Source organism: Salmo salar, chromosome ssa14 (assembly GCF_905237065.1).
Source record: "Salmo salar chromosome ssa14, Ssal_v3.1, whole genome shotgun sequence".
NCBI classification, from domain to species: Eukaryota; Metazoa; Chordata; class Actinopteri; order Salmoniformes; family Salmonidae; genus Salmo; species Salmo salar.
This window is the reverse complement of record NC_059455.1, coordinates 61,440,077-61,466,096: the sequence shown is the minus strand read 5'-3', so window position 1 is coordinate 61,466,096 and position 26,020 is coordinate 61,440,077. Positions and strand designations below refer to the sequence as shown.

Below are 26,020 nucleotides of genomic sequence, written 5' to 3'. Positions count from 1 at the left end.
TCAGTGTCTCTCTAGATGATTTATGTAGCAGGGTCACTGTATGACCTCCAAACCCGCCCCATCCATTCAGCACCTGTCACCAAACCGCCTATGTGCGCTTACTGAAAACTCGGCCATGCGTGCAAAATGGCAATTTTCCATCCTCCATAAAAAAATCCCTTCAGTGGGAAAGTAGGAATGTGATAAGTAAAACAGGTGTGCCACTCAATGTGCTAACGAGGGAGCTGAACTGCACGCACCATTGGCCACAACATCTGTCACTCTGCTGAATTAGATTCTACCCCTGGAACAGTTTGTAGAGTAAGAGGCGATGATGGGGAGCTTAGATTGGATACAAATTAGATGGGGGGGCACAGAACCCCTGTTCTCCCTCCTGGTCCCCAGAATGTAGAAGGCTTGTGACAAATTATAGGGTGTCATATTGGAGGGGTACAGACCCATACCTGTCAGAGCCCAGGGCGGTACCCCCGCTGACCACTACACCCTCTCCTAAGAGATGCTAATGAGCTCGTCAACCTTAACCAGGCCTAATTGGAGGCGTTGTGTGTCCCTTAAGGTCGGAGGGCAGGTTAGAGCCAGCAGTGCGACAGCTTACCACTTCCTGCTAGCTAGGGTCACATGGCTCACCTCTGTTCTCTGTATAAACAAATTCAAGAAAAGACAGACACCTTGCATTTTAACAGATGCTCTTATCCGGATCGACTTACAGGAGCAATTAGCATGAAGTGCTTTGCTCACGGGCACATCGGCAGATTTTTCACCTAGTTGGCTCGGGGATTCAAACCAGCAACCTTTCGGTTACTGGCCCAACGGTCTTAACGGCTAGGCTACCTGCCACCCTTAAGCTTGCTATTACGGTGTGGTAGGACTGGAGTTGCAATTTGTGGTTGCGGTTATAAAACAAGTTCAAAGATGCCTCTATTTCAAGACTGAATAGATGAATAGAGTACGACTGAATGAACCCCCATATAATGCAACGAATGACAGCACTGCTTTTCATTTTGCCTTGTCTTTCAATACAGAGAGAGCACTTGTATAAACACATTTACAGCTAATAAGCTGAAAGACCTTGAAATGGGTGCATTTTCAAAAAGCTAAATGCGTTATGGCTACGGTGGATGGCACAATGGAGAAAGCCAAGGTATACATTTTGTGCTTATTTTTCTCTGAATAGGGTTTGATAAGACTGTCATTGGTGAGGACTGTTTATCATTGTATTGGAAATCAGGGCAGTCTGGCGGACAGCTAAGGTTGCACAGTCAGGAACTGAAGCTCCATAGAGCTATTCCACTGTAACATACTGCCACCTACTGTGTATAGAGGACAAGTGCATTGCATCCTAGAGAATTAAGTGGAAGCAGTCTTACCCACAAAAATATTCCATTACAGGAAAAAGTGATAAATGATGTACAATTGGCAAAACAATCGTAGAAATAACATTTTATTTATACAAAATAAAGTGAATATATTGATAAGTTATCAAAACATCACAGCAGGGTAAGCCTACACAAAACACAGCCCTTATTTGAAGTGTTTCTAAAACCCCTATGGGAAAAATGAATGGTGGAAAAACAATTGGAACCATTTCCCTGTTTGACTGTTAGATTTTATGGGTATTATGACACGTCCACTGTGGGGTTTTATAGTGTACAGTATCAGTTTGTCAAACATCACCTGTTTTCCCAGTCTCATCCTCCCTCCACTCCTTAAATTTCCCTCCCCATTCCTCTCTCCTAACCTCCTCTGTTTCTGCTAATCTCTCCTGCTACTCCTCTTTTTCTCACTTTTCCTTTACCTTTTCCCTCCCCTTTTCTCCTCCCCCTTCGACCTCTCCTCCCTGCCTCCCTGCCTCCCTCACTCACTCTCTCCAGCTCAGCCCCAGTGTCTGGGCGATGAAGGAGAAGATGTGTGTATCCTCCAGGATGGCCTTAGCAGTAGGCTTGCCCGCTCCATGACCGCTGCGGGTGTCCACCCTGACCATGAGAGGCTGGCGCTGCCCGGGGCTGCTGCCCACACCGTGCTGCAGTGTGGCACAGTACTTCAGGGTGTGGAGGGGCACCACCCGGTCGTCATGGTCGGCAGTCAGTAGGAGCATGGCAGGGTAGGCAGTGCCAGCGTAAGGGCTAGGGGGGAGGTTGTGAAGAGGGGAGTACCTGAGGGTGAGAGGGGAGAGGAGGGAGGGAGAATGTATTTATTGTACAAATTACGAAGTGCATGTGCAGAGCTAGAACGCGGCGTCCAATGCAGTTATGGTCATGTTCAGTATGTGATGTATGTTTAATGTGTGTGTGTGTGTTTGAGTTTGCCAGACTTACTTGATGAGCCATTTGAACTGCTCAGGGTGGTCTGCGCAGCCGTAGTCAGTGGTCCAGGCGTGGCCAATGGTGAACTTGTGGAACTTGAGCATGTCCATCACCCCAACTTCAGCCACAGCACAACCGAACAGGTCCGGACGTTGGTTCACACATGCCGCTGGGTGTGTGTGAGTGAAAGAGTTAAATCTCAAGACACACCGGTGTCCAAACCAGGAAGTGGCAGCAGTGTTGTTTGGCAATGCATATCCATGTGTATTGCTTATGGTCTAGATTCCAAGCTGGCTGTGCTAATGTTGTTATTTTGTAGAAAGCACTTGTTGATACTAGCCAGATAACTACCTAGCAAGATGACAAAGAACACATTTAATTCACTCTCCATAATCCCATACTGCCAGCCCATAGCAAAAATGTTTAGCATATTTGCTAGCTAGCACAACATTACTAGATAGCTAGCTAAGGACACTGCACTAACTCGGCAGCTAACACAGGAAGCTGTTTCATGAAAACTAACCATTGTGATTTAATTATAACGTTAATAATAGCTACAGTGGTTAGCTAGCTTGGAGGAAGTATTTAGTGTTGTGTGCATTGCGTCTGTGCACATAGCTAGCTACCATCCCATAGCCTACGTTGCATATGAAGTGTGACTGGCTCATCCGTGGAGACAATGCCCTCTTTTTTTGGGGGCTTCCCCACGTGGGGGTTCCTGCTCTCTGACTGGCTCAAAGTCACGTTGTTGTCCACTAACAAGAATTGAATTGGTAGGTGTGTTGCTACTGCTCTTACAAAAAAAAAAAGATTGCAGTTTTAAATGTGCAGTGAAAGTGCAGTAACTGCAATCAACTGTTATTTTGGATGCAGTATTTGCAACATACTGCAATCTTTTTTTTAATAAGGGTGGGTTGGCACACAGCAGGTTCTGATTTGTTCTAGCAAGTAAAGGAACGGTCTCCCACTGTGATAAGTACCTATCGGCAGTGAGATTCTCAGTGTGTTGTGAGAGAGAGAGAGGCCTGTCTTACACTTGTTACACGCATAATTATACTTCTTAAAACATACCCAACTCACTCTTTGACCGTCACACACACTACAACAACATCCAATCTTTCCTAAATGGCCAATTAAAATAGGGAAGAACACTTTAGTTGGGTTTGTACAATGCCATATGGTTGGCAGTCTTTCTAAATCATGTAGCTTACTACTGTTTAATGTGCTGTGTAATCACTGAATTAATTGAAGCTAAGTAGCTAACTACTATTGGATGGATTTTAAATTAACAATCATACTGAAGATATAAAAAAATGAAAATAGATAATACAGTAATGACTGATTGAACTAGGAGACAATTTAGAAAGATGGTCTTTAAACACACACACACACACACACACACACACACACACACACTTCCCCATCCCCCCTCTCCATACCCACGAGCAGTCCCCCATTGGAGGCTCCGTTGATGGCTATGCGGCTGGCTGTGGTGTAGTTCTCTTGGATCAGATACTCTGCTGCACACTGGAAGTCATCAAAGCAATTCATCTTGTTCCCCAGGATACCACCTAGACAGAGACAGCAATTCAACTCAACAGGATACAGCCATAGTCTATAGATATTATTATTATTATAATATTAATAATATATGCCATTTAGCAGACATTTTTAACCAAAGCATGCAAGCCATGCATACATTTTACGTGCAGGTGGTCCCGGGAATCGAACCCACTATCCTGGCGTTGCAACTGCCAAAGCGGCGCCATGCTCTACCAACTGGGCTACAGAGATAGACTGGGGCTGGATCTCAATAGTCATAACTATAGTAGTTTCCTGCTCATCTTATTTGCCCCACCCGAGGATGAAAGGTGAAGGCAAAATAGTGAAAAGCTGTGCTCGTAAAATAGACTAGCGAATCACAGCCCATAGTTTTAGGTTAAATCAAGCTATTTCTATGTGTCTTTATGCGGTGAAGATACAGTACCTTTGTGCCAGGTCTGTCCGTACTCCCCTCCTCCTCTGATGTTGGCTACAGCCAGGATTCCCCCCAGGTGTCTGACAAAAAGCAGGTATGGAACACTGACACACACACAGAGTGAGACACAGAGTGAGACACAGAGTGAGACACAGAGTGAGACACAGCGAGAGACACAGCGAGAGACACAGCGAGAGACACAGCGAGAGACACAGCGAGAGACACAGCGAGAGACACAGCGAGAGACACAGCGAGAGACACACAGCGAGAGACACACAGCGAGAGACACACAGCGAGAGACACACAGCGAGAGACACACAGAGAGACACACAGAGAGAGACACAGAGAGAGACAGGACAGGTGTCACTCAAATCACACCGACACAGAATACAGGTCATTTGGATGAATTATACTTATGAATTCCTGGAGAGGAAAGATGCATAACGTTCCACTGGAGATTCATGCATTGTGATACTAACTTGTAGTATGGTTGGATGGAGTTCTCAAAACCTCCGTATCCATACAGGAAGACAGGATGTGATCCGTCCTTCTTTAGACCCCGGGCGTGCACCAGAAACATGGGGATTTTAGTTCCATCCTTACTGGGGTAAAACACCTGAAACACACAACAATGTTGTCATACTGAGATTGTCGAGATACTATAAGTCGTTACTGTGCACAGACGCAATCTGCTGTTGTCATACCTGGTTGGTCTCATAGTCCTCCTGTTGAATACCCTTCACCTCCACCTGTCTGAACACTGTGGGTTCTGGAGACGCCTTGCTCAGGTCACAGTGGTAGATCACACCTGGGAGGGACACCACACATAGGGGTTTGAGGTCATGAGGAGGTCAAAGGTTAGAGATGAAAAGAAAGTTGGCAGAGAGGGTACTCAACAGTAGTATTCAAAGTTAGTCTTCTTTGTGTTGAATGTTAGCTGTCACTCCTTAGTGAGGATATTAACCGTAATGAATCATAATTAGGTGAAAACACAAAAAAGGAGGCATAAACACTTCAGGTTATGCCAATGAACATCAGCCTCGTTCATAGGTTAGTCCCAATAAATGACATATCCTTTTCATATATCTAACACCACAAAATAAGTTGGGTATCCCCTGCGAGACAGTACAGTACCTGGCGTGGTGAAGGAGGTGAACTTGTAGAAGAAGTCGGAGTGTTTCTTCTTACAGCTGAGGCCCACCACAGTGCCCACGTCCAGAGGCAGATCTCTAACCAGACCACCAGTGGACAGCTCATACAACTGCAGGATGTCCTTCACGTCATGGACATAGTTGACCACTAGGTGGTGCTGGTTCACACAGGCCACAGAGCCTATAGAAACACAGAAAATGCTCACAATGTAGGCTAATTGGTTTCTTTATGAGCATATCAGCAGGTCACTTATTTCTGTTTAAAACTTGAAGCATTATAAGAAAAGCATAATGCACCAACAACCTGACATATACACTGAGTGTACAAAATATTAGGAACACCTTCCTAATTTTGAGTTGCACCCCCCTTTGTTCTCAGAACAGCCTCGATTCGTCGGGGCATGGACTCTACGAGGTGTCGAAAGCGTTCCACAGGGATGCTGGCCCATGTTGACTCCAATGCTTCCCACAGTTGTGTCAAGTTGGCTGGTAGTGGATCTCTACTCTGAATAGCCTGTTCCGTCTCGTCCCACAGATGCTCAATTTGATTGAGATCTGGTGACTGGGCAAGCCACTGCAGTAAGCTGAATTCCCTGTCATGTTCTTGGAACCATTCCTGGATAATCCTAGCCTTGTGGCATGGGGCATTACCCTCCTGAACAAAATGTATTCACTGCTGCCATGAAGGGATGCACCTGATTGGCAATGATGTTCAGATATCCTATGGCATTCAAACGTTGCTCCAATTTTATCAAGGGAACCAATGTGTGCTATGAAAACACACCCCACAACATCACACCACCAGCCTGCAATGTTGACACGCAGCATGATGGATGCATGTACTAGTGGTTTTCTCCATACCCTAGTCCTCCCATCAGCGTGAAACAACATGAACCGGGATTCAGCAGACCAAGCAATGTTTTTCCAATTTTCCAGTGTCGAGTGTTTTTGTTCCTTAGCCCACAGCAGCCGCAGTTTCTTGTTTTTTGCTGAAATAAGTGGAACTCTGTAAGGTCATCGGCTGCCATACCCCATTTGTGTTAATGTACGACAAGTTGTGCATTCTTTTATGGGTCTTTGGACACCAATGCTGTACTGGACTGTCACTTGACTAACAGTAGCCCATCTGTTACGCTGCTCAATTAGTTTATCATGTATGCTCATTTTTCAACGTTAAAGTACACTGCTGTTTTTCTATTGTCCAACAGATGGCAGTCTGCTTCTGTACAGCATGGAACACAGACTGTTTACTCCTTTCACTTCAAATGGACTTTGTCTAAGATACAGTAAGTACACTGGACATTCTAGTAGAGGTCGACCGATTAATCGTCATGGCCGATTAATTAGGGCCGATTTCACGTTTTCATAACAATCGGTAATTGGCCTTTTTGACGCCGATTATGGCCAATTACATTGCAATCCATGAGGAAACTGCGTGGCAGGCTGACCACCTGTTACGCGAGTGCAGCTTCAAAAGGACCTTGTGGCTGCAAGGAGCCAAGGTAAGTTGCTAGCTAGCATTAAACTTATCTTATAAAAATCAATCAATCTTCACATAATCTACTAGTTAACGACACATGGTTGATGATATTACTAGGTTAACTAGCTTGTCCTGCTTTGCATATAATCAATGCGGTGCCTGTTAATTTATCATCGAATCACAGCCTACTTCAACTTCGCCAAAAGGGTGATGATTTAACAAAAGCGCATTCGCGAAAAAAGCACATTTGTTGCACAAATGTACCTAACCATAAACATCAATGCCTTTCTTAAAATCAATACAGAGAAGTATATTTCTTTAAACCTACATATTTAGTTCAAATAAATGCATATTAGCAGGCAACATTAACTAGGGAAATTGTGTCACTTCTCTTGTGTTCAGTGCAAGCAGAGTCAGGGTATATGCAACAGTTTGGGCCGCCTGGCTCGTTGCGAACTGTGTTTCTTCCTAACAAAGACCGTAATTAATTTGCCAGAATTTTACATAACTATGACATAACATTGAAGGTTGTGCAATGTAACAGCAATATTTAGACTTGGGGTTGCCACCCGTTTGACAAAAGACGGAATGGTTCCGTATTTCACTGAAAGAATAAACGTTTTGTTTTCGAAATTATAATTTCCGGATTTGACCATTATTAATGACCAAAAACTCTTGAGCGTGCCATCCTTGGCCAGCTCTCTTGCTATCTCTCTCAGAATGACCTTCTTGATCCAAATCAGTCAGGTTTCAAGACTGGACATTCAACTGAGACTGCTCTTCTCTGTGACACGGAGGCTCTCCGCACTGCTAAAGCTAACTCTCTCTCCTCTGCTCTCATCCTTCTAGACCTATCTGCTGCCTTTGATACTGTGAACCATCAGATCCTCCTCTCCACCCTCTCCGAGTTGGGCATCTCCGGCGCGGCTCACTCTTGGATTGCGTCCTACCTGACAGGTCGCTCCTACCAGGTGGCGTGGCGAGAATCTGTCTCCGCACCACGTGCTCTCACCACTGGTGTCCCCCAGGGCTCAGTTCTAGGCCCTCTCCTATTCTCGCTATACACCAAGTCACTTGGCTCTGTCATATACTCACATGGTCTCTCCTATCATTGCTACGCAGACGACACACAATTAATCTTCTCCTTTCCCCCTTCTGATAACCAGGTGGCGAATCGCATCTCTGCATGTCTGGCAGACATATCAGTGTGGATGATGGATCACCACCTCAAGCTGAACCTCGGCAAGACGGAGCTGCTCTTCCTCCCGGGGAAGGACTGCCCGTTCCATGATCTCGCCATCTCCATTGTGTCCTCCTCCCAGAGTGCGAAGAGCCTTGGCGTGACCCTGGACATCACCCTGTCGTTCTCCGCTAACATCAAGGCGGTGACCCGATCCTGTAGGTTCATGCTCTACAACATTCGCAGAGTACGACCCTGCCTTACACAGGAAGAGGCGCAGGTCCTAATCCAGGCACTTGTCATCTCCCGTCTGGATTACTACAACTCGCTGTTGGCTGGGCTCCCTGCCTGTGCCATTAAACCCATACAACTCATCCAGAACGCCGCAGCCCGTCTGGTGTTCAACCTTCCCAAGTTCTCTCACGTCACCCCGCTCCTCCGCACACTCCACTGGCTTCCAGTTGAAGCTCGCATCTGCTACAAGACCATGGTGCTTGCCTACGGAGCTGTGAGGGGAACGGCACCTCCGTACCTTCAGGCTCTGATCAGTCCCTACACCCAAACAAGGGCACTGCGTTCATCCACCTCTGGCCTGCTGGCCCCCCTACCTCTGCGGAAGCACAGTTCCCGCTCAGCCCAGTCAAAACTGTTCGCTGCTCTGGGACCCCAATGGTGGAACAAGCTCCCTCACGACGCCAGGACAGCGGAGTCAATCACCACCTTCCGGAGACACCTGAAACCCCACCTCTTTAAGGAATACCTAGGATAGGATAAAGTAATCCTTCTAACCCCCCCACCCCACAAAAAAAGAGAAAAAAAATGTACTATTGTAAAGTGGCTGTTCCACTGGATATCATAAGGTGAATGCACCAATTTGTAAGTCGCTCTGGATAAGAGCGTCTGCTAAATGATGTAAATGTAATGTAAATGCAAAGGCTTGTATTTCTGTGTGTTTATTACATGGATATTCAGCTAGCGGGATATACGCTGCACCGGCAAGATAGAACAGCACACTCCAGTAAGACGAGGGGGGGCAGTCTGTGCATATTTGTAAACAACAGCTGGTGCACGAAATCTAAGGACGTCTCTAGATTTTGCTCGCCTGAAGTAGAGTATCTTGTGATAAATTGCAGACCACACTACTTGCCTAGGGAGTTTTCAGCTATACTTTTCGTGGCTGTTTATTTACCACCACAGACGGATGCTGGCACTAAGACCGCACTCAGCTGTATAAAGAAATAAGCAAACAGGAAACCGCTCAACCAGAGGCGGCGTTCCTAGTGGCCAGAGACTTTAATGCAGGGAAACTTAAATCAGTTCTACACAATTTCTATCAACATGTTAAGTGTGCAACCAGAGAAAAAAAAATTGTAGATCACCTGTACTCCACACACAGAGACGCGTACAAAGCTCTCCCTCGCCCTCCATTTGGTAAACCCGACCACAATTCTATCCTCCTGATTCCTGCGTACAAGCAAAAATTAAAGCAAGAAGCACCAATGACTCGGTCTATAAAAAAGTGGTCAGATGAAGCAGATGCTAAACTACAGGACTGTTTTGCTAGTACAGACTGGAACATGTTCCGGGATTCTTCCGATGGCATTGAGGAGTACACCACATCAGTCACTGGCTTTATCAATAAGTGCATCGAGGATGACATCCCCACAGTGACTATACGTACATACCCCAACCAGAAGCCATGGATTACAGGCAACATTCGCACTGAGCTAAAGGGTAGAGCTGCTGCTTTCAAGGTGCGGGACTTTAACCCGGAAGCTTATAAGAAATCCTGCTACGCCCTCCGACGAACCATCAAACAGGCAAAGCGTCAATACAGAGCTAAGATTGAATCGTACTACACCGGCTCCGACGCTCGCCTTACGTGGCAGGGCTTGCAAACTATTACAGACTACAAAGGGAAGCACAGCCGCGAGCTGCCCAGTGATACGAGCCTACCAGATGAGCTAAATCACTTCTATGCTCGCTTTGAGGCAAGCAACACTGAGGCATGCATGAGAGCATCAGCTGTTCCGGACGACTGTGCTCGCCTTAGCTGATGTGAGTAAGACCTTTAAACAGGTCAACATTCACAAGGCTGCAGGGCCAGACGGATTACCAGGATGTGTGCTCCGGGCATGTGCTGACCAACTGGCAGGTGTCTTCACTGACATTTTCAACATGTCCCTGATTGAGTCTGTAATACCAACATGTTTCAAGCAGACCACCATAGTCCCTGTGCCCAAGAACACGAAGGCAACCTGCCTAAATGACTACAGACCCGTAGCACTCATGTCTGTAGCCATGAAGTGTTTTGAAAGGCTGGTAAGGGCTCACATCAACACCATTATCCCAGAAAACCTAGACCCACTCCAATTTGCATACCGCCCAAACAGATCCACAGATGATGCAATCTCTATTGCACTCCACACTGCCCTTTCCCACCTGGACAAAAGGAACACCTATGTGAGAATGCTATTCATTGACTACAGCTCAGCGTTCAACACCATAGTACACTCAAAGCTCATCACTAAGCTAAGGATCCTGGGACTAAACACCTCCCTCTGCAACTGGATCCTAGACTTCCTGACGGGCCGCGGTGGTGAGGGTAGGTAGCAACACATCTGCCACGCTGATCCTCAACACTGGAGCCCCCCAGGGGTGCGTGCTCAGTCCCCTCTTGTACTCCCTGTTCACCCATGACTGCATGGCCAGGCACGACTCCAACACCATCATTAAGTTTGCAGACAACACAACAGTGGTAGACCTGATCACCAACAATGACAAGACAGCCTACAGGGAGGTCAGAGACCTGGCTGGGTGGTGCCAGAATAACAACCTATCCCTCAACGTAACCAAGACTAACCAGCCTTGGTTTCTGAAATTTCTGGTCACAACTTGTAGACTTGTTTACGTGCTGCTGTGCGTTTTGTTGCTCACCTTACTTTGCTACCTGACAACTTTACGGTTTTTACTTTTTAATTACCGTTTATATTTTTTGTTTTCCCTCGCTCAACTTTTTTTCATTCAACTTTTTCACTCCGGACGCTTTATCTGGACGTGGTTTGTCAGGACCTCCACCAGCCGAAGCTAAGTAGTAACATTAACATGATGCCTTCTAATTGCAGTTGCTGTACTCATAATATACAGGAGGACGTTCGCCATACGGCGAGGATAGCTGTGCTGCATGCCCAGCTTAAGATTTCAGTGTGGGAAAGGATGAAACAGCGTCGGTGCCACCAGTAAGTACAGATGGTAGTATAAATCCCCTCGCACAGTCCCCGCAGCCGGACAAATTTCTCATGGCTTCTGGAGGGAAATGCTAAAGGAATGCTCAACCGGTGTCGCTCATTCAGCCGACAGAAACTTTCAACTGGTTCTCCCCATTAAGCAGCGAGTCGGAGTCAGAGGCCGAGCCTTCTCTGGTCTCTACTCCTCCCGTTACCGGGTCTGAGACGCCGAAGCCTCCAACCATTAGCTCTGACAAATTGAAAACCCTAGTCATTGGCGACTCCATTACCTGCAGTATTAGACTTAAAACGAATCATCCAGCGATCATACACTGTTTACCAGGGGGCCGGGCTACCGACATTAAGGCTGATCTGAAGATGGTGCTGGCTAAAGCTAAAACTGGCGAGTGTAGAGAGTATAGGGATATTGTTATCCACGTCGGCACCAACGATGTTAGGATGAAACAGTCAGAGGTCACCAAGCGCAACATATCTTCAGCGTGTAAATCAGCTAGAAAGATGTGTCGGCATCGAGTAATTGTCTCTGACCCCTCCCAGTTAGGGAGAGTAATGAGCTCTACATCAGAGTCTCACAACTCAATCGCTGGTTGAAAACTGTTTTCTGCCCCTCCCAAAAGATAGAATTTGTAGATAATTGGCCCTCTTTCTGGGACTCACCCACAAACAGGACCAAGGCTGGCCTGTTGAGGAGTGACAGACTCCATCCTAGCTGGAGGGGTGCTCTCATCTTATCTACGAACATAGACAGGGCTCTAACTCCTCTAGCTCCACAATGAAATAGGGTGCAGGCCAGGCAGCAGGCTGTTAGCCAGCCTGCCAGCTTAGTGGAGTCTGCCACTAGCACAGTCAGTGTAGTCAGCTCAGCTATCCCCATTGAGACTGTGTCTGTGCCTCGATCTAGGTTGGGCAAAACTAAACATGGTGGTGTTCGCCTTAGCAATCTCACTGGAATAAAGACCTCCTCCATTCCTGCCATTATTGAAAGAGATTGTGATACCTCACATCTCAAAATAGGCTACTTAATGTTAGATCCCTCACTTCCAAGGCAGTTATAGTCAATGAACTAATCACTGATCATAATCTTGATGTGATTGGCCTGACTGAAACATGGCTTAAGCCTGATGAATTTACTGTGTTAAATGAGGCCTCACCTCCTGGTTACACTAGTGACCATATCCCACGCGCATCCCGCAAAGGTGGAGGTGTTGCTAACATTTATGATAGCAAATATCAATTTACAAAAAAATATATGTTTTTGTCTTTTGAGCTTCTAGTCATGAAATCTATGCAGCCTACTCAATCACTTTTTATAGCTACTCTTTACATGCCTCCTGGGCCATATACAGCGTTCCTTACTGAGTTACCTGAATTCCTATCGGACCTTGTCGTCATAGCAGATAATATTCACATTTTTGGTGACTTTAATATTTACTTGGAAAAGTCCACAGACCCACTCCAAAAGGCTTCGGAGCCATCATCGACTCAGTGGGTTTTGTCCAACGTCTCCGGACCTACTCACTGCCACAGTCATACTCTGGACCGAGTTTTGTCCCGTGGAATAAATGTTGTGGACCTTAGTGTTTTTCCTCATAATCCTAGACTATTGGACGACCATTTTATTACGTTTGCAATCGCAACAAATAATCTGCTCAGACCCCAACCAAGGATCATCAAAAGTCGTGCTATAAATTCTCGGACAACCCAAAGATTCCTAGATGCCCTTCCAGACTCCCTCCACCTACCCAAGGACTTCAGAGTACAACAATCAGTTAACCACCTAACTGAGGAACTCAATTTAACCTTGCGCAATACCCTAGATACAGTCGCACCCCTAAAAACAAAAAACATTTGTCATAAGAAATTAGCTCCCTGGTATACAGAAAATACCCGAGCTCTGAAGCAAGCTTCCAGAAAATTGGAACGGAAATGGCGCCACACCAAACTGGAAGTCTTCCGACTAGCTTGGAAAGACAGTACCATGCAGTATTGAAGAGCCCTCACTGCTGCTCGATCATCCTATTTTTACAACTTAATTGAGGAATATAAGAACAATCCAAAATTTATTTTTGATACTGTCACAAAGCTAACTAAAAAGCAGCATTCCCCAAGAGAGGATGGCTTTCACTTCAGCAGTGATAAATTCATGAACTTCTTTGAGGAAAAGATCATGATCATTAGAAAGCAAATTGCGGACTCCTGTTTAAATCTGCGTATTCCTCCAAAGCTCAGTTGTCCTGAGTCTGCACAACTCTGCCAGGACCTAGGATCAAGTATTTTAGTACTATATCTCTTGACACAATGATGAAAATAATCATGGCCTCTAAACCTTCAAGCTGCATACTGGACCCTATTCCAACTAAACTACTGAAAGAGCTGCTTCCTGTGCTTGGCCCTCCTATGTTGAACATAATAAACGGCTCTCTATCCACCGGATGTGTACCAAACTCACTAACAGTGGCAGTAATAAAGCCTCTCTTGAAAAAGCCAAACCTTGACCCAGAAAATATAAAAAACTATCGGCCTATATCGAATCTCCCATTCCTCTCAAAGAAATTGAAAAAGCTGTTGAGCTGCAACTCACTGCCTTCCTGAAGACAAACAATGTATACGAAAAGCTTCTGTCTGGTTTTAGACCCCATCATAGCACTGAGACTGCACTTGTAAAGGTGGTAAATGATGCTCCTAGACCTTAGTGCTGCTTTTGATACCATCGATCACCACATTCTTTTGGAGAGATTGGAAACCCAAATTGGTCTACACAGACAAGTTCTGGCCTGGTTTAGATCTTATCTGTCGGAAAGATATCAGTTTGTCTCTGTTGATGGTTTGTCCTCTGACAAATCAACTGTACATTTCGGTGTTCCTCAAGGTTCCGTTTTAGGACCACAATTGTTTTCACTATATATTTTACCTTTTGGTGATGTCATTCGGAAACATAATTTTAACTTTAACTGCTATGCGGATGACACACAGCTGTACATTTCAATGAAACCTGGTGAAGCCCCAAAAGCCCTCGCTGGAAGCCTGTGTTTTAGACATAAGTAAGTGGATGGCTGCAAATGTTCTACTTTTAAACTCGGACAAAACAGAGATGCTTGTCCTAGGTCCCAAGAAACAAAGACAAATATTGAACCACCAGCTTTCATATGTTCTGAGCAAGGTTAGCTTTTTTACATGGCACATATTGCACTTTTACTTCTCCAACAATGTTTTTGCATTATTTAAACCAAAGTGAACATGTTTCATTATTTATTTGAGACTAAATAGATTTTATTTATGTATTATATTAAGTTAAAATAAAAGGGTTCATTGTTCATTTAGTATTTCTGTAATTGTCATTATTACAAATATATATATATATAAAAATCGTCCGATTAATCGGTATCGGCTTTTTTTTGGTCCTCCAATAAATCGGTATCGGTATTGGCGTTGAAAAATCATAATGGGTCGACCTCTACATTCTAGTATAGGGAGTTCAGCCAAGAAGTGCAATGCTAGTAAGTGAAGTAGAATATAATAGAACAAAATGTCAATACCGTAGCTTGAGTTTCCTGATTTCCAACCGTATGTAAACTCAGCAAAAAAAGAAATGTCCACTCACTGTTAACTGCGTCTATTTTCAGCAAACTTAACATGTGTAAAAATGTGTATGTACATAACAAGATTCAACAACTGAGACATAAACTGAACAAGCTCCACAGACATGTGACTAACAGAAATTGAATAATGTGTCCCTGAACAAAGGGGGGGTCAAAATCAAAAGTAACAGTAACAGTCAGTATCTAGTGTGGCCACCAGCTGCATTAAGTACTGCAGTGCATCTCCTCCTCATGGACTGCACCAGATTAGCCAGTTCTTGCTGTAAGATGTTACCCCACTCTTCCACCAAGGCACCTGCAAGTTCCCAGACATTTCTGGGGGGAATGGCCCTTGCCCTCACCCTCCGATCCAACAGGTCCCAGACGTGCTCAATGGGATTGAGATCCGGGCTCTTCGCTGGCCATGGCAGAACACTGACATTTCTGTCTTGCAGGAAATCACGCACAGATCAAGCAGTATGGCTGGTGGCATTGTCATGCTGGAGGGTCATGTCAGGATGAGCCTGCAGGAAGGGTACCACATGTAACGCACAGCGTTGAGATTGCCTGCAATGACAACAAGCTCAGTCCGATGATGCTGACACACCGCCCCAGACTGTGATGGACCCTCCACCTCCAAATCGATCCCGCTCTAGAGTACAGGCCTCGGTGTAACGCTCATTCCTTCGACGATAAACGCGAATCCGGCCATCACCCCTGGTGAGACAAAACCGCGACTCGTCAGTGAAGAGCACTTTTTGCCAGTCCTGTCTGGTCCAGCGACGGTGGGTTTGTGCCCATAGGCGACGTTGTTGCCGGTGATGTCTGGTGAGAACCTGCCTTACAACAGGCCTACAAGCCCTCAGTCCAGCCTCTCTCAGGCTTTTGCGGACAGTCTGAGCACTGATGGAGTGTGCGTTCCTGGTGTAACTCGGGCAGTTGTTGTTGCCATCCTGTACCTGTCCCGCAGGTGTGATTTTCAGATGTACCAATCCTGTGCAGGTGTTGTTACACGTGGTCTGCCACTGCGATTACGATCAGCTGTCCATCCTGTCTCCCTGCAGTGCTGTCTTAGGCGTCTCACAGTACGGACCTGGCCACATCTGCAGTCTTCATGCCTCCTTGCAGCATGCCTAAGGCACGTTCACGCAATGCAAATTAATTACTTAATCATACAATGTGATTTTCTGGATTTTTGTTTTAGATTCCATCTGTCACAGTTGAAGTGTACCTATGATAAAAATTACAGACCTCTACATGCTTTGTAAGCAGGAAAACCTGCAAAATCGGCAGTGTATCAAATACTTGTTCTCCCCACTGTATGTCTGAGGACAGCGCCTCACAATCAAATGCTATGCTTTCGCCGTAAAGCCTACTGTAAATTGGACCACGCGGTTCGATTACCAAGATTCTAAGCTAAAGAATCATGTATGACACTTGTATTTTCATGAATTTTTTATATTAGCAATTTTGAATTTGGCGCTCCGCAATTTCACCGGCTGTTGGCCAGGTGAGACGCTACCGTCCCACCTGCCCGAGAGAGGTTAAACCCTTTACAATTTAGATCTGTGAAGTTATTTGGATTTTTGCGAATTATCTTTGAAAGCCAGGGTCCTGAAAAAGGGACGTTTCATTTTTTGCAGATTTTTTGTTTGTATGTGTACACCTGCAGTTAAGGTTATACTCGTGTGTATGAGTTTGTGTGTACATTTCTAAGTGTGAGTGCACAGAGGGATGGATAGAGACAGAGTGAGAGAGACCCACAACCTTGACCCTATCAATACACTGAGCATACATCACAAACCACCTGCTAGACATCTGTGGCATCACGTTCAGTACCAATTTAAAATCTCTCAGCTAACAGAATGAGGGCTTTATTTTCGGGCTTGCGCGAAGGAGGCACAAGTGTCAAATGCGTTTTAGTTTGTAATTTCGTCATGTAAACGGGTCTTTCCAGCCCTAATGCCAGATTCGGCAATTTATATTTCTAACATCAGCTCACTTGCGCTGAGGTGGTAGGGGTGACAATATGAGGTGTGTCCTTAAAAACAAGCGCAAAAGTGACAATTTCAGGTGGCACTAATGTGAGGTTATAAGACCCACAAAAAGCAGAACTTAATGGCAACGCTGTTGATAATGTCATGGATTTTGAGAGCGGAAGCGCAGCCTATCCAGCCACGACTCACAGTGCCATGGAAGGAGAGCCTTTTGTGCCAGTGAATCTCGTATGCAGAAACATAAAATAAAATTGTTTCCCCCCTATTTCGTTTAATTTGATTAAAAACCAAGCATAGCCTACCTTCACCTTAATTAAGGCTGGTTTAGCAGCATCGCATATTTGCGTCCTTTTATCCTGATCCTTAGCCAAAAGTAGCCTATGAATAAAGGGGTTTTAAATGGTTTACTGAAAAATGTTGAAGGTTTTTGCCCGACTACATTGAAAAAGTGTGTCAGATCTTACCCAGCCTGGAAAGGTATCTGATGACCTATCAGCATGCTATGTCAAAAACCTCTTGCAGGTGTGTTGGATGTCAAAACGTAATTCATGAGACAAAGTTCCCGGACAATGCTTACAGTGCCTTCAGAAAGTATTCATACCCCTTGACTTATTCCACATTCTGTTGTGTTATAGCCTGAATTCAAACTTGATTTAATATTATTTTTTTCTCACCCATCTACACACAAAACCCCATAATGACAAAGTGAAAACATGTTTTTATACATTTTTGCACATATATTGAAACTGAAATACATAAATATCACACACACCCCTGAGTCAATACTTTGTAGAAGCACCTTTGGCAGCGATTACAGGTGTGTCTTTCTGAGTCAGTCTCTAAGAGCTTTCCACACCTGGATTATGCAGCATTTGCATGTTAATCTTTTCAAAATTCTTCAAGCTCTGTCAAATTAGTTGTTGATCATTGCTAGACAACCATTTTCAGGTCTTGCATAGATTTTCAAGTAGATACAGTTGAAGTCGCAAGTTTACAAACACCTTAGCCAAATACATTTAAATTCAGTTTTTCACAATTCCTGACATTTAATCCTAGTAAAAATCCCGTTTTAGGTCAGTTAGGATCACCACTTTATTTTAAGAATGAAATGTCAGAATAATAGTAGAGAGAATGATTTATTTCAGCTTTTATTTCTTTCATCACATTCCCAGTGGGTCAGAAGTTACATTCACTCAATTAGTATTTGGTAGCATTGCCTTTAAATGGTTTAACTTGGGTCAAACGTTTCGGGTAGCCTTCCACAAGCTTCCCATAATAAGTTGGGTGAATTTTGGCCCATTCCTCCTGACAGAGCTGGTGTAACTGAGTCAGGTTTGTAGGCCTCCTTGCTCGCACACGCTTTTTCAGTTCTGCCCACAAATTTTCTATAGGATTGAGGTCAGGGGTTTGTGATGGCCACTCCAATATCTTGACTTTTTGTCCTTAAGCCATTTTGCCACAGCTTTGGAAGTATGCTTGGGGTCATTGTCCATTTGGAAGACCCATTTGCGACCAAGCTTCAACTTCCTGACTGATGTCTTGAGATGTTGCTTCAATATATCCACCTACTTCTCCTACCTCATGATGCCATCTATTTTGTAAAGTGCAACAGTCCCTCCTGCAGCAAAGCACCCCCACAACATGATGCTGCCACCCCCGTGCTTCACGGTTGGGATGGTGTTCTTCGGCTTACAAGCCTCCCCCTTTTTCCTCCAAACATAACGGTGGTCATTACGGCCAAACAGTTATATTTTTGTTTCATCAAACCAGAGGACATTTCTCCAAAAAGTACGATCTTTGTCCCCATGTGCAGTTGCAAACCGTAGTCTGGCTTTCTTATAGCTGTTTTGGAGCAGTGGCTTCTTCCTTGCTGAGCGGCCTTTCAGGTTATGTCGATATAGGACTTGTTTTCCAGTGGATATAGATACTTTTGTACCTGTTTCCTCCAGCATCTTCACAAGGTACTTTGCTGTTGTTCTGGGATTGATTTGCACTTTTCGACACCAAAGTGCGTTCATCTCTAGGAGACAGAACGCGTCTCCTTCCTGAGTGGTATTTTCTGAAGTCTTGGCTGACTTCTTTCGATGTTCCCATGATGTCAAGCAAAGAAGCACTGCGTTTGAAGGCCTTGAAATACATCCACAGGTAAACCTTCAATTGACTCAAATTATGTCAATCAAAAGCTTCTAAAGCTTTTTCCAAGCTGTTTAAAGGCACAGTCAACTTAGTGTATGTAAACTTCTGACCAACTGGAATTGTGCTAGATTATTTCACATAAAATTCACTGTGTCTGTAAACAATTGTTGGAAAAATTACTTGTGTCATGCACAAAAAGATGAACTAACCGACCTCCTAAAACCATATATTGTGGTAAAAAGAAATTTGTAGAGTGGTTGAAAAACGAGTTTTAATGACTCCAACCTAAGTGTATGTAAACTTCCGACTTCAACTGTATAAGCCAAAACTGTAACTCGGCCACTCAGGAAGATTCAATGACTTCTTGGTAAGCAACTCCTGTGTAGATTTGGCCTTGTGTTTTAGGTTATTGTCCTACTGGAAGGTGAATTCATCTCCCAGTGTCTGGTGAAAAGCAGACTGAACCAAGTTGACCTCTAGGATTTTGTCTGTAAGTTTATTTTTTATCCTGAAAAACTCCCCAGTCCATAACAATTACAAGTATACCCATAACATAAAGCAGCCACCACTATGCTTAAAAGTATGAGGAGTGTTACTCAGTAATGTGTTGTATTGGATTTGCCCCAAACATAACACTTTGTATTCAGGACAAAAAGTGAATTGCTTTGCGACATTTTTTGCAGTATTACTTTAGTGTCTTGTTGCAAACAGGATGCATGTTTTGGAATATTTTTATTCTGTACAGGCTTCCTTCTTTTCCCTCTGTCAGTAAGGTTAGTATTGTGGAGTAGCTACAATGTCGTTGATCCACCCTCAGTTTTCTCCTATCACTGCCATTAAACTCTGTAACTGTCACCATTAGCCTCATGGTGAAATCCCTGAACGGTTTCCTTCCTCTCCAGCAACTAAGTTTGGAAGGACGCCTGTATCTTTGTAGTGACTGGGTGTATTGATACACTATCCAAAGTGTAAGTAATAACTTCACCATGCTCAAAAGGATATTCAATGTCTGCTTTTTATTTTTACCCATCTACCAATAGGTGCCATTATTTGGGAGGCATTGGAAAACCTTTGTGGTTGAATCTGTGTTTGAAATCCACTGCTCGACTGAGGGACCTTACAGATAATTGTACATGTGGGGTACAGAGATGAGGTAGTAATTCAAAAATTATGTTAAACACTATTATTGCACACAGAGCGAGTCCATGGAACTTATTACGTGACGTGTTAAGCCAATTTTTACTCCTGAACCTATTTTGGCTTTCCATAACAAAGGGGTTGAATACTTATTGACTCAAGACATTTCAGCTTTTCATGTTTAATTCATTCTAAAAACATAATTCCACTTTGACATTATGGGATATTGTGTGTTAGCCAGTGACAAAAAAAAAATCAAAATTTCATCCATTTTAAATTCAGGCTGTAACACAACAAAATGTGGGACAAAATCAAGGGGTGTGAATACTTTCTGAAGGCACTGAACAATGGTGAAACATTGGTTGATGCAATGCAACACCTGCACATCTAGTTAGCCAGGAACTCGACCGAGGGTTGACCTAGTACCTTGCTACGTCACAAACCTCTTGCAGGTGTGTTTTGTTCTAAAACGTTATACATGAGACAAAGTTCCCTTACTTCCCTTACATTTTATTTTAAATTCATGATATGACGAAGGTCGGTTAACCAAGACGAGAAGTTACCACTCACTGTGGTTGATAGACTGAAGCATGAATATGTCAATTTAAAAAGTTAAACCTAACCACACGGTATATATTTAATCCAGTAGTCTCCATCCCTGATTCTGGATATTCACGTTTCAGCCCAGCACTAAAAACATCTGATTCCGCTAATCACCATCAGGATTAGGTATTAGGTCATATCAGTTGTTTTAGTAGTGCGCTGGAACAAAATCCTGCACACCCTGTAGCTCTTCAGAACGGAGGGAGGGTTTGAGACAAGTTCTCTTACCCAGGACGTCCTTGTCATGCTGGGGTAGGAGGGTCCTCCAGTGGTCCTTGTCTGGTTTCTCCAGGTCAATGTTGATCAGGCAGTAACGAGGGGCGTCCAGGTTGGTGCGGAAGGTGAACACACTGCCCTCGTTGGTGATGTAGGAGTACTGCGCCTCAAAGTTAGCCACCAGCTTCACCCAGGGCAGCAGGCCTATAGGTACAGACGCAGTCAAATACTGAACAAAAATATAAACGCAACAGGTTAATTGTTGGTCCCATGTTTCATGAGCTGAAATAAAAGAGCCCAGAAATGCTCCATACGCACAAAAAGCTTATTTCTTTAAAATTTTGGCCACAAATTAGTTTACATCCCTGTTACTGAGCATTCTATTGGGGGTGGGGTAGTGCTGAGGAGTATTTCTGTCTGCAATAAAGCCCTTTTGATTGGCTGGGCCTGGCTCCCCTGTGGGTAGGCCTGGCTCCCAAGTGGTGGGCCTATGCCCTTCCAAGCCCACTCATGGCTGCGCCCTGCACAATGTGGTTAGAGATAAATGACCAGTAAACTAGAATCACTTGCTTCCAACCACATTCATTTACATTTTGAATCATTTCGTCCAGGCCATTTGAAAAACCAAAATGTCCGTTTTTGTTGGTCCTGTGCAGTTGTAAACCAAATACCAAAAGTTGTTTAATTTGCAACATACTTTAGAAGAAAAAGTGAATCATGCAAGGGAGCGAAAATATTTGACCGCATCTGTACAGGACAATAAGAACAAGGTCTGATTTAAGAAGGTAGGGACAGACCTGTGATGCCATTGGGCAGCTTCTGCAGGTCACAGTACCACAGCTGGTTGACTGGCTCACAGCCCTCTGTGATGTCCAGCACTGCATACCTGCCGTCATCTGACACCTAGAGAGAGAGAGAGTGAGAGAGCGAGAGAGAGCAATGCGAGTCTTTACTTACAAACTGAGATCAAATGATAGAAAGAGAAGACGGATCCGGGATTGAGAAAGAGAGGCAAACAAGGTGGAGGAGAGAGACAAAAGTGAGGGAGATGAGACATAAAGAGAGAGTGATAGCAGTAGATTGACATGGAGAATGTGGTGTACAGCAGGTAGGAAATGGAATGAAAAAAGCATTTGCTCTTCTAAGCCCACCGTTACTCCACTGTGCCATTTTGGATTGTCAGGGAACTCAGCCACCAGGATGTCCTCTGATTGGTTGGTGCCAATCACATGGTAGTAGAGTTTCTGGTTGAGGTTGGATGTGGTCTCTGTGCCTGTGTGGAGCAATGCAGAAAGCTGATTGGGTAACAGCACCTTTAGCGGAGTTGCATCAACCGGATGCATGCGGTTGTCAGGGATACAGCCAATTCAACCTAGCTTCCTTTTCCGCTGAAAACTGGATGTGGGAACTAGGGCTGTGGTGGTCATGTACTTTTGTCAGCCGGTGATTGACCGTAATTAGCATAAACACGTTTAGCATCTCCTTGCTTCCTAACATAGCCCACAGGCCACTGGTGCAGATCTTTGGAACATCTACATTTAAATAAGTATAATAAATCAATTTAATAGTCCCGTACCCCTTCAAACATTCAACTTCCAGTGGCATAACCCCTCTAGCACCAGGGTCAGCGCACTCTCAAATGTTGTTTTTTGCCATCATTGTAAGCCTGCCACACACACTATACGATACATTTATTAAACATAAGAATGACAGTGAGTTTTTGTCACAACCCGGCTCGTGGGAAGTGACAAAGAGCACTTATAGGACCAGGCCACAAATAATCATAAAATAATAAATCAATAGTTTTGCTATTTATTTAACCATCTTACATATAAAACATTATTTGTTCATCGAACATTGTGAATAACTAACCACAGGTTAATGAGACGGGTGTGCTTGAAAGGATGCACACAACTCTGCAATGTTGGGTTGTATTGGAGAGCATCTCAGTCTTAAATCATTTTCTACACAGTCTGTGCCTGTATTTAGTTTTCATGCTAGTGAGGGCCGAGAATCCACTCTCACATAGGTACGTGGTTGCAAAGGGCATCAGTGTCTTAACAGCGCGATTTGCCAAGGCAGGATACTCTGAGCGCAGCCCAATCCAGAAATCTGGCAGTGGCTTCTGATTAAATAAAATGTTCACAGAACCGCTTGTTGCAATTTGGATGAGGCTCTCTTGCTCAGATATCGGTAAGCGGACTGGAGGCAGGGCATGAAAGGGATAACAAATCCAGTTGTTTGTGTCATCCATTTCGGGAAAGTACCTGCGTAATTGTGCCCCCAACTCACTGAGGTGCTTCGCTATATCACATTTAACATTGTCCGTAAGCTTGAGTTTATTTACACACACAAAAAATCATACAATGATGGAAAGACCTGTGTGTTGTCCTTGTTAATACAGACAGAGAAGAGCTCCAACTTCTTAATCATTGCCTCAATTTTGTCCCTCACATTGAATATAGTTGCGGAGAGTCCCTGTAATCCTAGATTCAGATCATTCAGGCAACAAAAAAATATCACCCAGATAGGCCAGTCGTGTGAGAAACTCGTCATCATTCAAGTGGTCAGACAAGTGAAAATTATGGTAAAAAAAACTTTAAGCTTGTCTCTCAATTTAAAAAAACGTGTCAATACTTTTCCCCTCGATAACCAGCGCAATTCTGAATATTGTAAAAGCGTTACATGGTCGCTGCCCATATCGTTGCATAGTGCAGAAAATACACAAAAGTTCAGGGGCCTTGTTTAACAAAGCTAACCATTTTCACTGTAGTGTCCAAAATGTCTTTCAAGCTGTCAGGCATTCCCTTGGCAGCAAGAGCCTCTCTGTGGATGCTGCAGTGTACGTTGGGAGCAACAGCTTGCACGTGCGTTACCACTCCACTATGTCTCCCTGTCGTGGCTTTTGCGCCATCAGAACAGATACCAACACATCTTGACCACCAAAGTCCATTTGATGTCACAAAGCTGTCCAATACTTTAAAAATATTCTCTCCTGTTGTCCTGGTTTCCAGTGGTTTGCAGAAGAGGATGTCTTCCTTAATTGACCCCCCATAAACATAACGGACATATACCAGGAGCTGTGCCAGGCCCGCCACGTCTGTTGACTCATCCAGCTGTAACGCATAGAATTGTTTAAAAACATCTCTTGCCGTGTCACTGATGCTTCGTGAAACAGTGCTGTATGATTAAGGCATTGTCTGTATAGTTTTTTGGGCCTTTTCCCCCAGCATTGTCCCAGCCATATCCGCGGCTGCAGGAAGAATTAAGTCCTCTACAATAGTATGGGACTTGCCTGTCCTAGCCACTCAGTAGCTCACTATATAAGACGCTTCTAGACCCTTCTTATTAATGGTAGCTGTTGCTTTATAGATGTCTTACTACTCGAAAGTCATCTTAATTCTCGCTCAAAAAACTCCTGTGGCTTATTTTTCAAATTGGCATGTCTTGTTTCTAAATGTCTGCACAAGAGCGAAGGTTTCTTTGAGTTGTGAGATAGTACCTTTGCACATATAACACACTGTGGCTGAGGAAAGGCACTACTCCCAATATAAGTGAACCCCAAATAAATGTAGTTCTCATCATATTTGCGCCTCTTCGATGGTCCAACGTCCCTATCTGTTGTTCGGTGCTTTCCCGGGTAAGGGGGCAGTAGCTCTTCGGCTGCATCAGATTCACAACTGTCAGTGTCCATGCTAGCTGTGCTAACAACAAATGTAGAGTTACTGATGCTAGCATTGGATGTGTTTGTGGAAGCAGAACAACTTGTGTCGTCGACAGGTGCAGGTGTAGTACTGCTGGTTGTAGCAGTACTACCAGTAGAGCTGGTATGTGTCTTTATGGACGCGGGCCTTACTTTTTTTAACCATTTATCAATTTTTTTAGCAAACGGAATGAGCAACAGCTACGTTTGGCTACATATGGACCGTTAGTGGAATTCCCACAAGAGAGTAACGGTTAATGTGATTGGATGTTAATTATATGATATGAAGAAAATGTAGTCTATTTCAGAAGAACACTCTAAGTTGTCCTTATGTTAGGCCCTGATATGGCTTATGCCATATGGCTGTGGGCTACACTAGTTCATTTAGCAGACAAGATTTGCTTCGAATTCCGTGGCATTGTTTTTTATTATTTTATAGTATGAAGAATAAAATTGAATATAGCTTAATAAAATAGACGGGTCATTTTCCCCAAATGATTTCAAAGGAAGTGTGCACATGCTGCTATTCCGTGTTGAGCGTTTAAGAACGAAACTGGTCCTCCTATATGCTTGATTTAGAGTTATTTATGTAACTTTCGTTGTGGTACAAACGTTGGGATATGTGTCTTGATGTTTAATACATTCTAAGGCTGCATGATGGGACTCTAATGATGATTTGAAAAAAGTCGCAAGCTGTGCACACTCTATCAGTCTCTCATTCACACTTTGACAAGCACTTGATAATATTCTCACCAGGCCTCTAATTTCCCAGCGGCATCCCTCTTGTGTGACCATAATGCCCCCCTAAAAAATCCATACCTTTTGTGGACAAAGTAGCTGTTGTGCCCTTGGGCTGAATATAATAGGCTAATTATAATTCCCTTCTCCTGGCTGCCGTGCTCTGAAGCACCTCTCACTCACATGGCCCTGTCAGATGTACATCAGAAATTAATACAACCACCCGCATAAAAAACATTTTTTTTTAAAAGCAATGAGGTTGATCGTTTAGCTTAAAATGTTGATAAACTAGTAGGTCATTTTTTCACATAAGCTCAGCAATGCGCACACGGCAGGCAGTAAGCTATAAGCGCAAATGTTCCAAAATGCAATCAATTAGCGGGAAAACACTATTCTCGAAAGTGACGGCAAAATGCGATTATGAATGTAAAGGTGCATTTCTATGGTGAAAATGATCTTCCCCAAACTTGAAACTTTTGCACAGCCTATGTATGCCAGTTAGGCTCTACACCGGTTATAAAGCGGATTAATGTGCTTAATTTTAAGAAGTTATTTGGTCACTTTAGTTGTGA

General features: G+C 44.1%; 1 protein-coding gene across 1 annotated transcript in view; it reads right to left on the bottom strand.

Moving 5' to 3' along the window:
- Positions 1 to 1,428: 1,428 nt before the first annotated feature.
- ppce (Prolyl endopeptidase) overlaps positions 1,429 to 26,020 on the bottom strand; it is a 40,643-nt gene continuing 16,051 nt past the window's right edge. The window contains 10 exon segments of the mRNA NM_001173865.1: positions 1,429 to 2,153; positions 2,316 to 2,472; positions 3,743 to 3,874; positions 4,291 to 4,385; positions 4,761 to 4,897; positions 4,986 to 5,089; positions 5,416 to 5,613; positions 21,020 to 21,211; positions 21,805 to 21,910; positions 22,159 to 22,280. Of these exon segments, the coding sequence (NP_001167336.1) occupies positions 1,859 to 2,153; positions 2,316 to 2,472; positions 3,743 to 3,874; positions 4,291 to 4,385; positions 4,761 to 4,897; positions 4,986 to 5,089; positions 5,416 to 5,613; positions 21,020 to 21,211; positions 21,805 to 21,910; positions 22,159 to 22,280 (1,538 nt within the window). The 3' untranslated portion in view covers positions 1,429 to 1,858.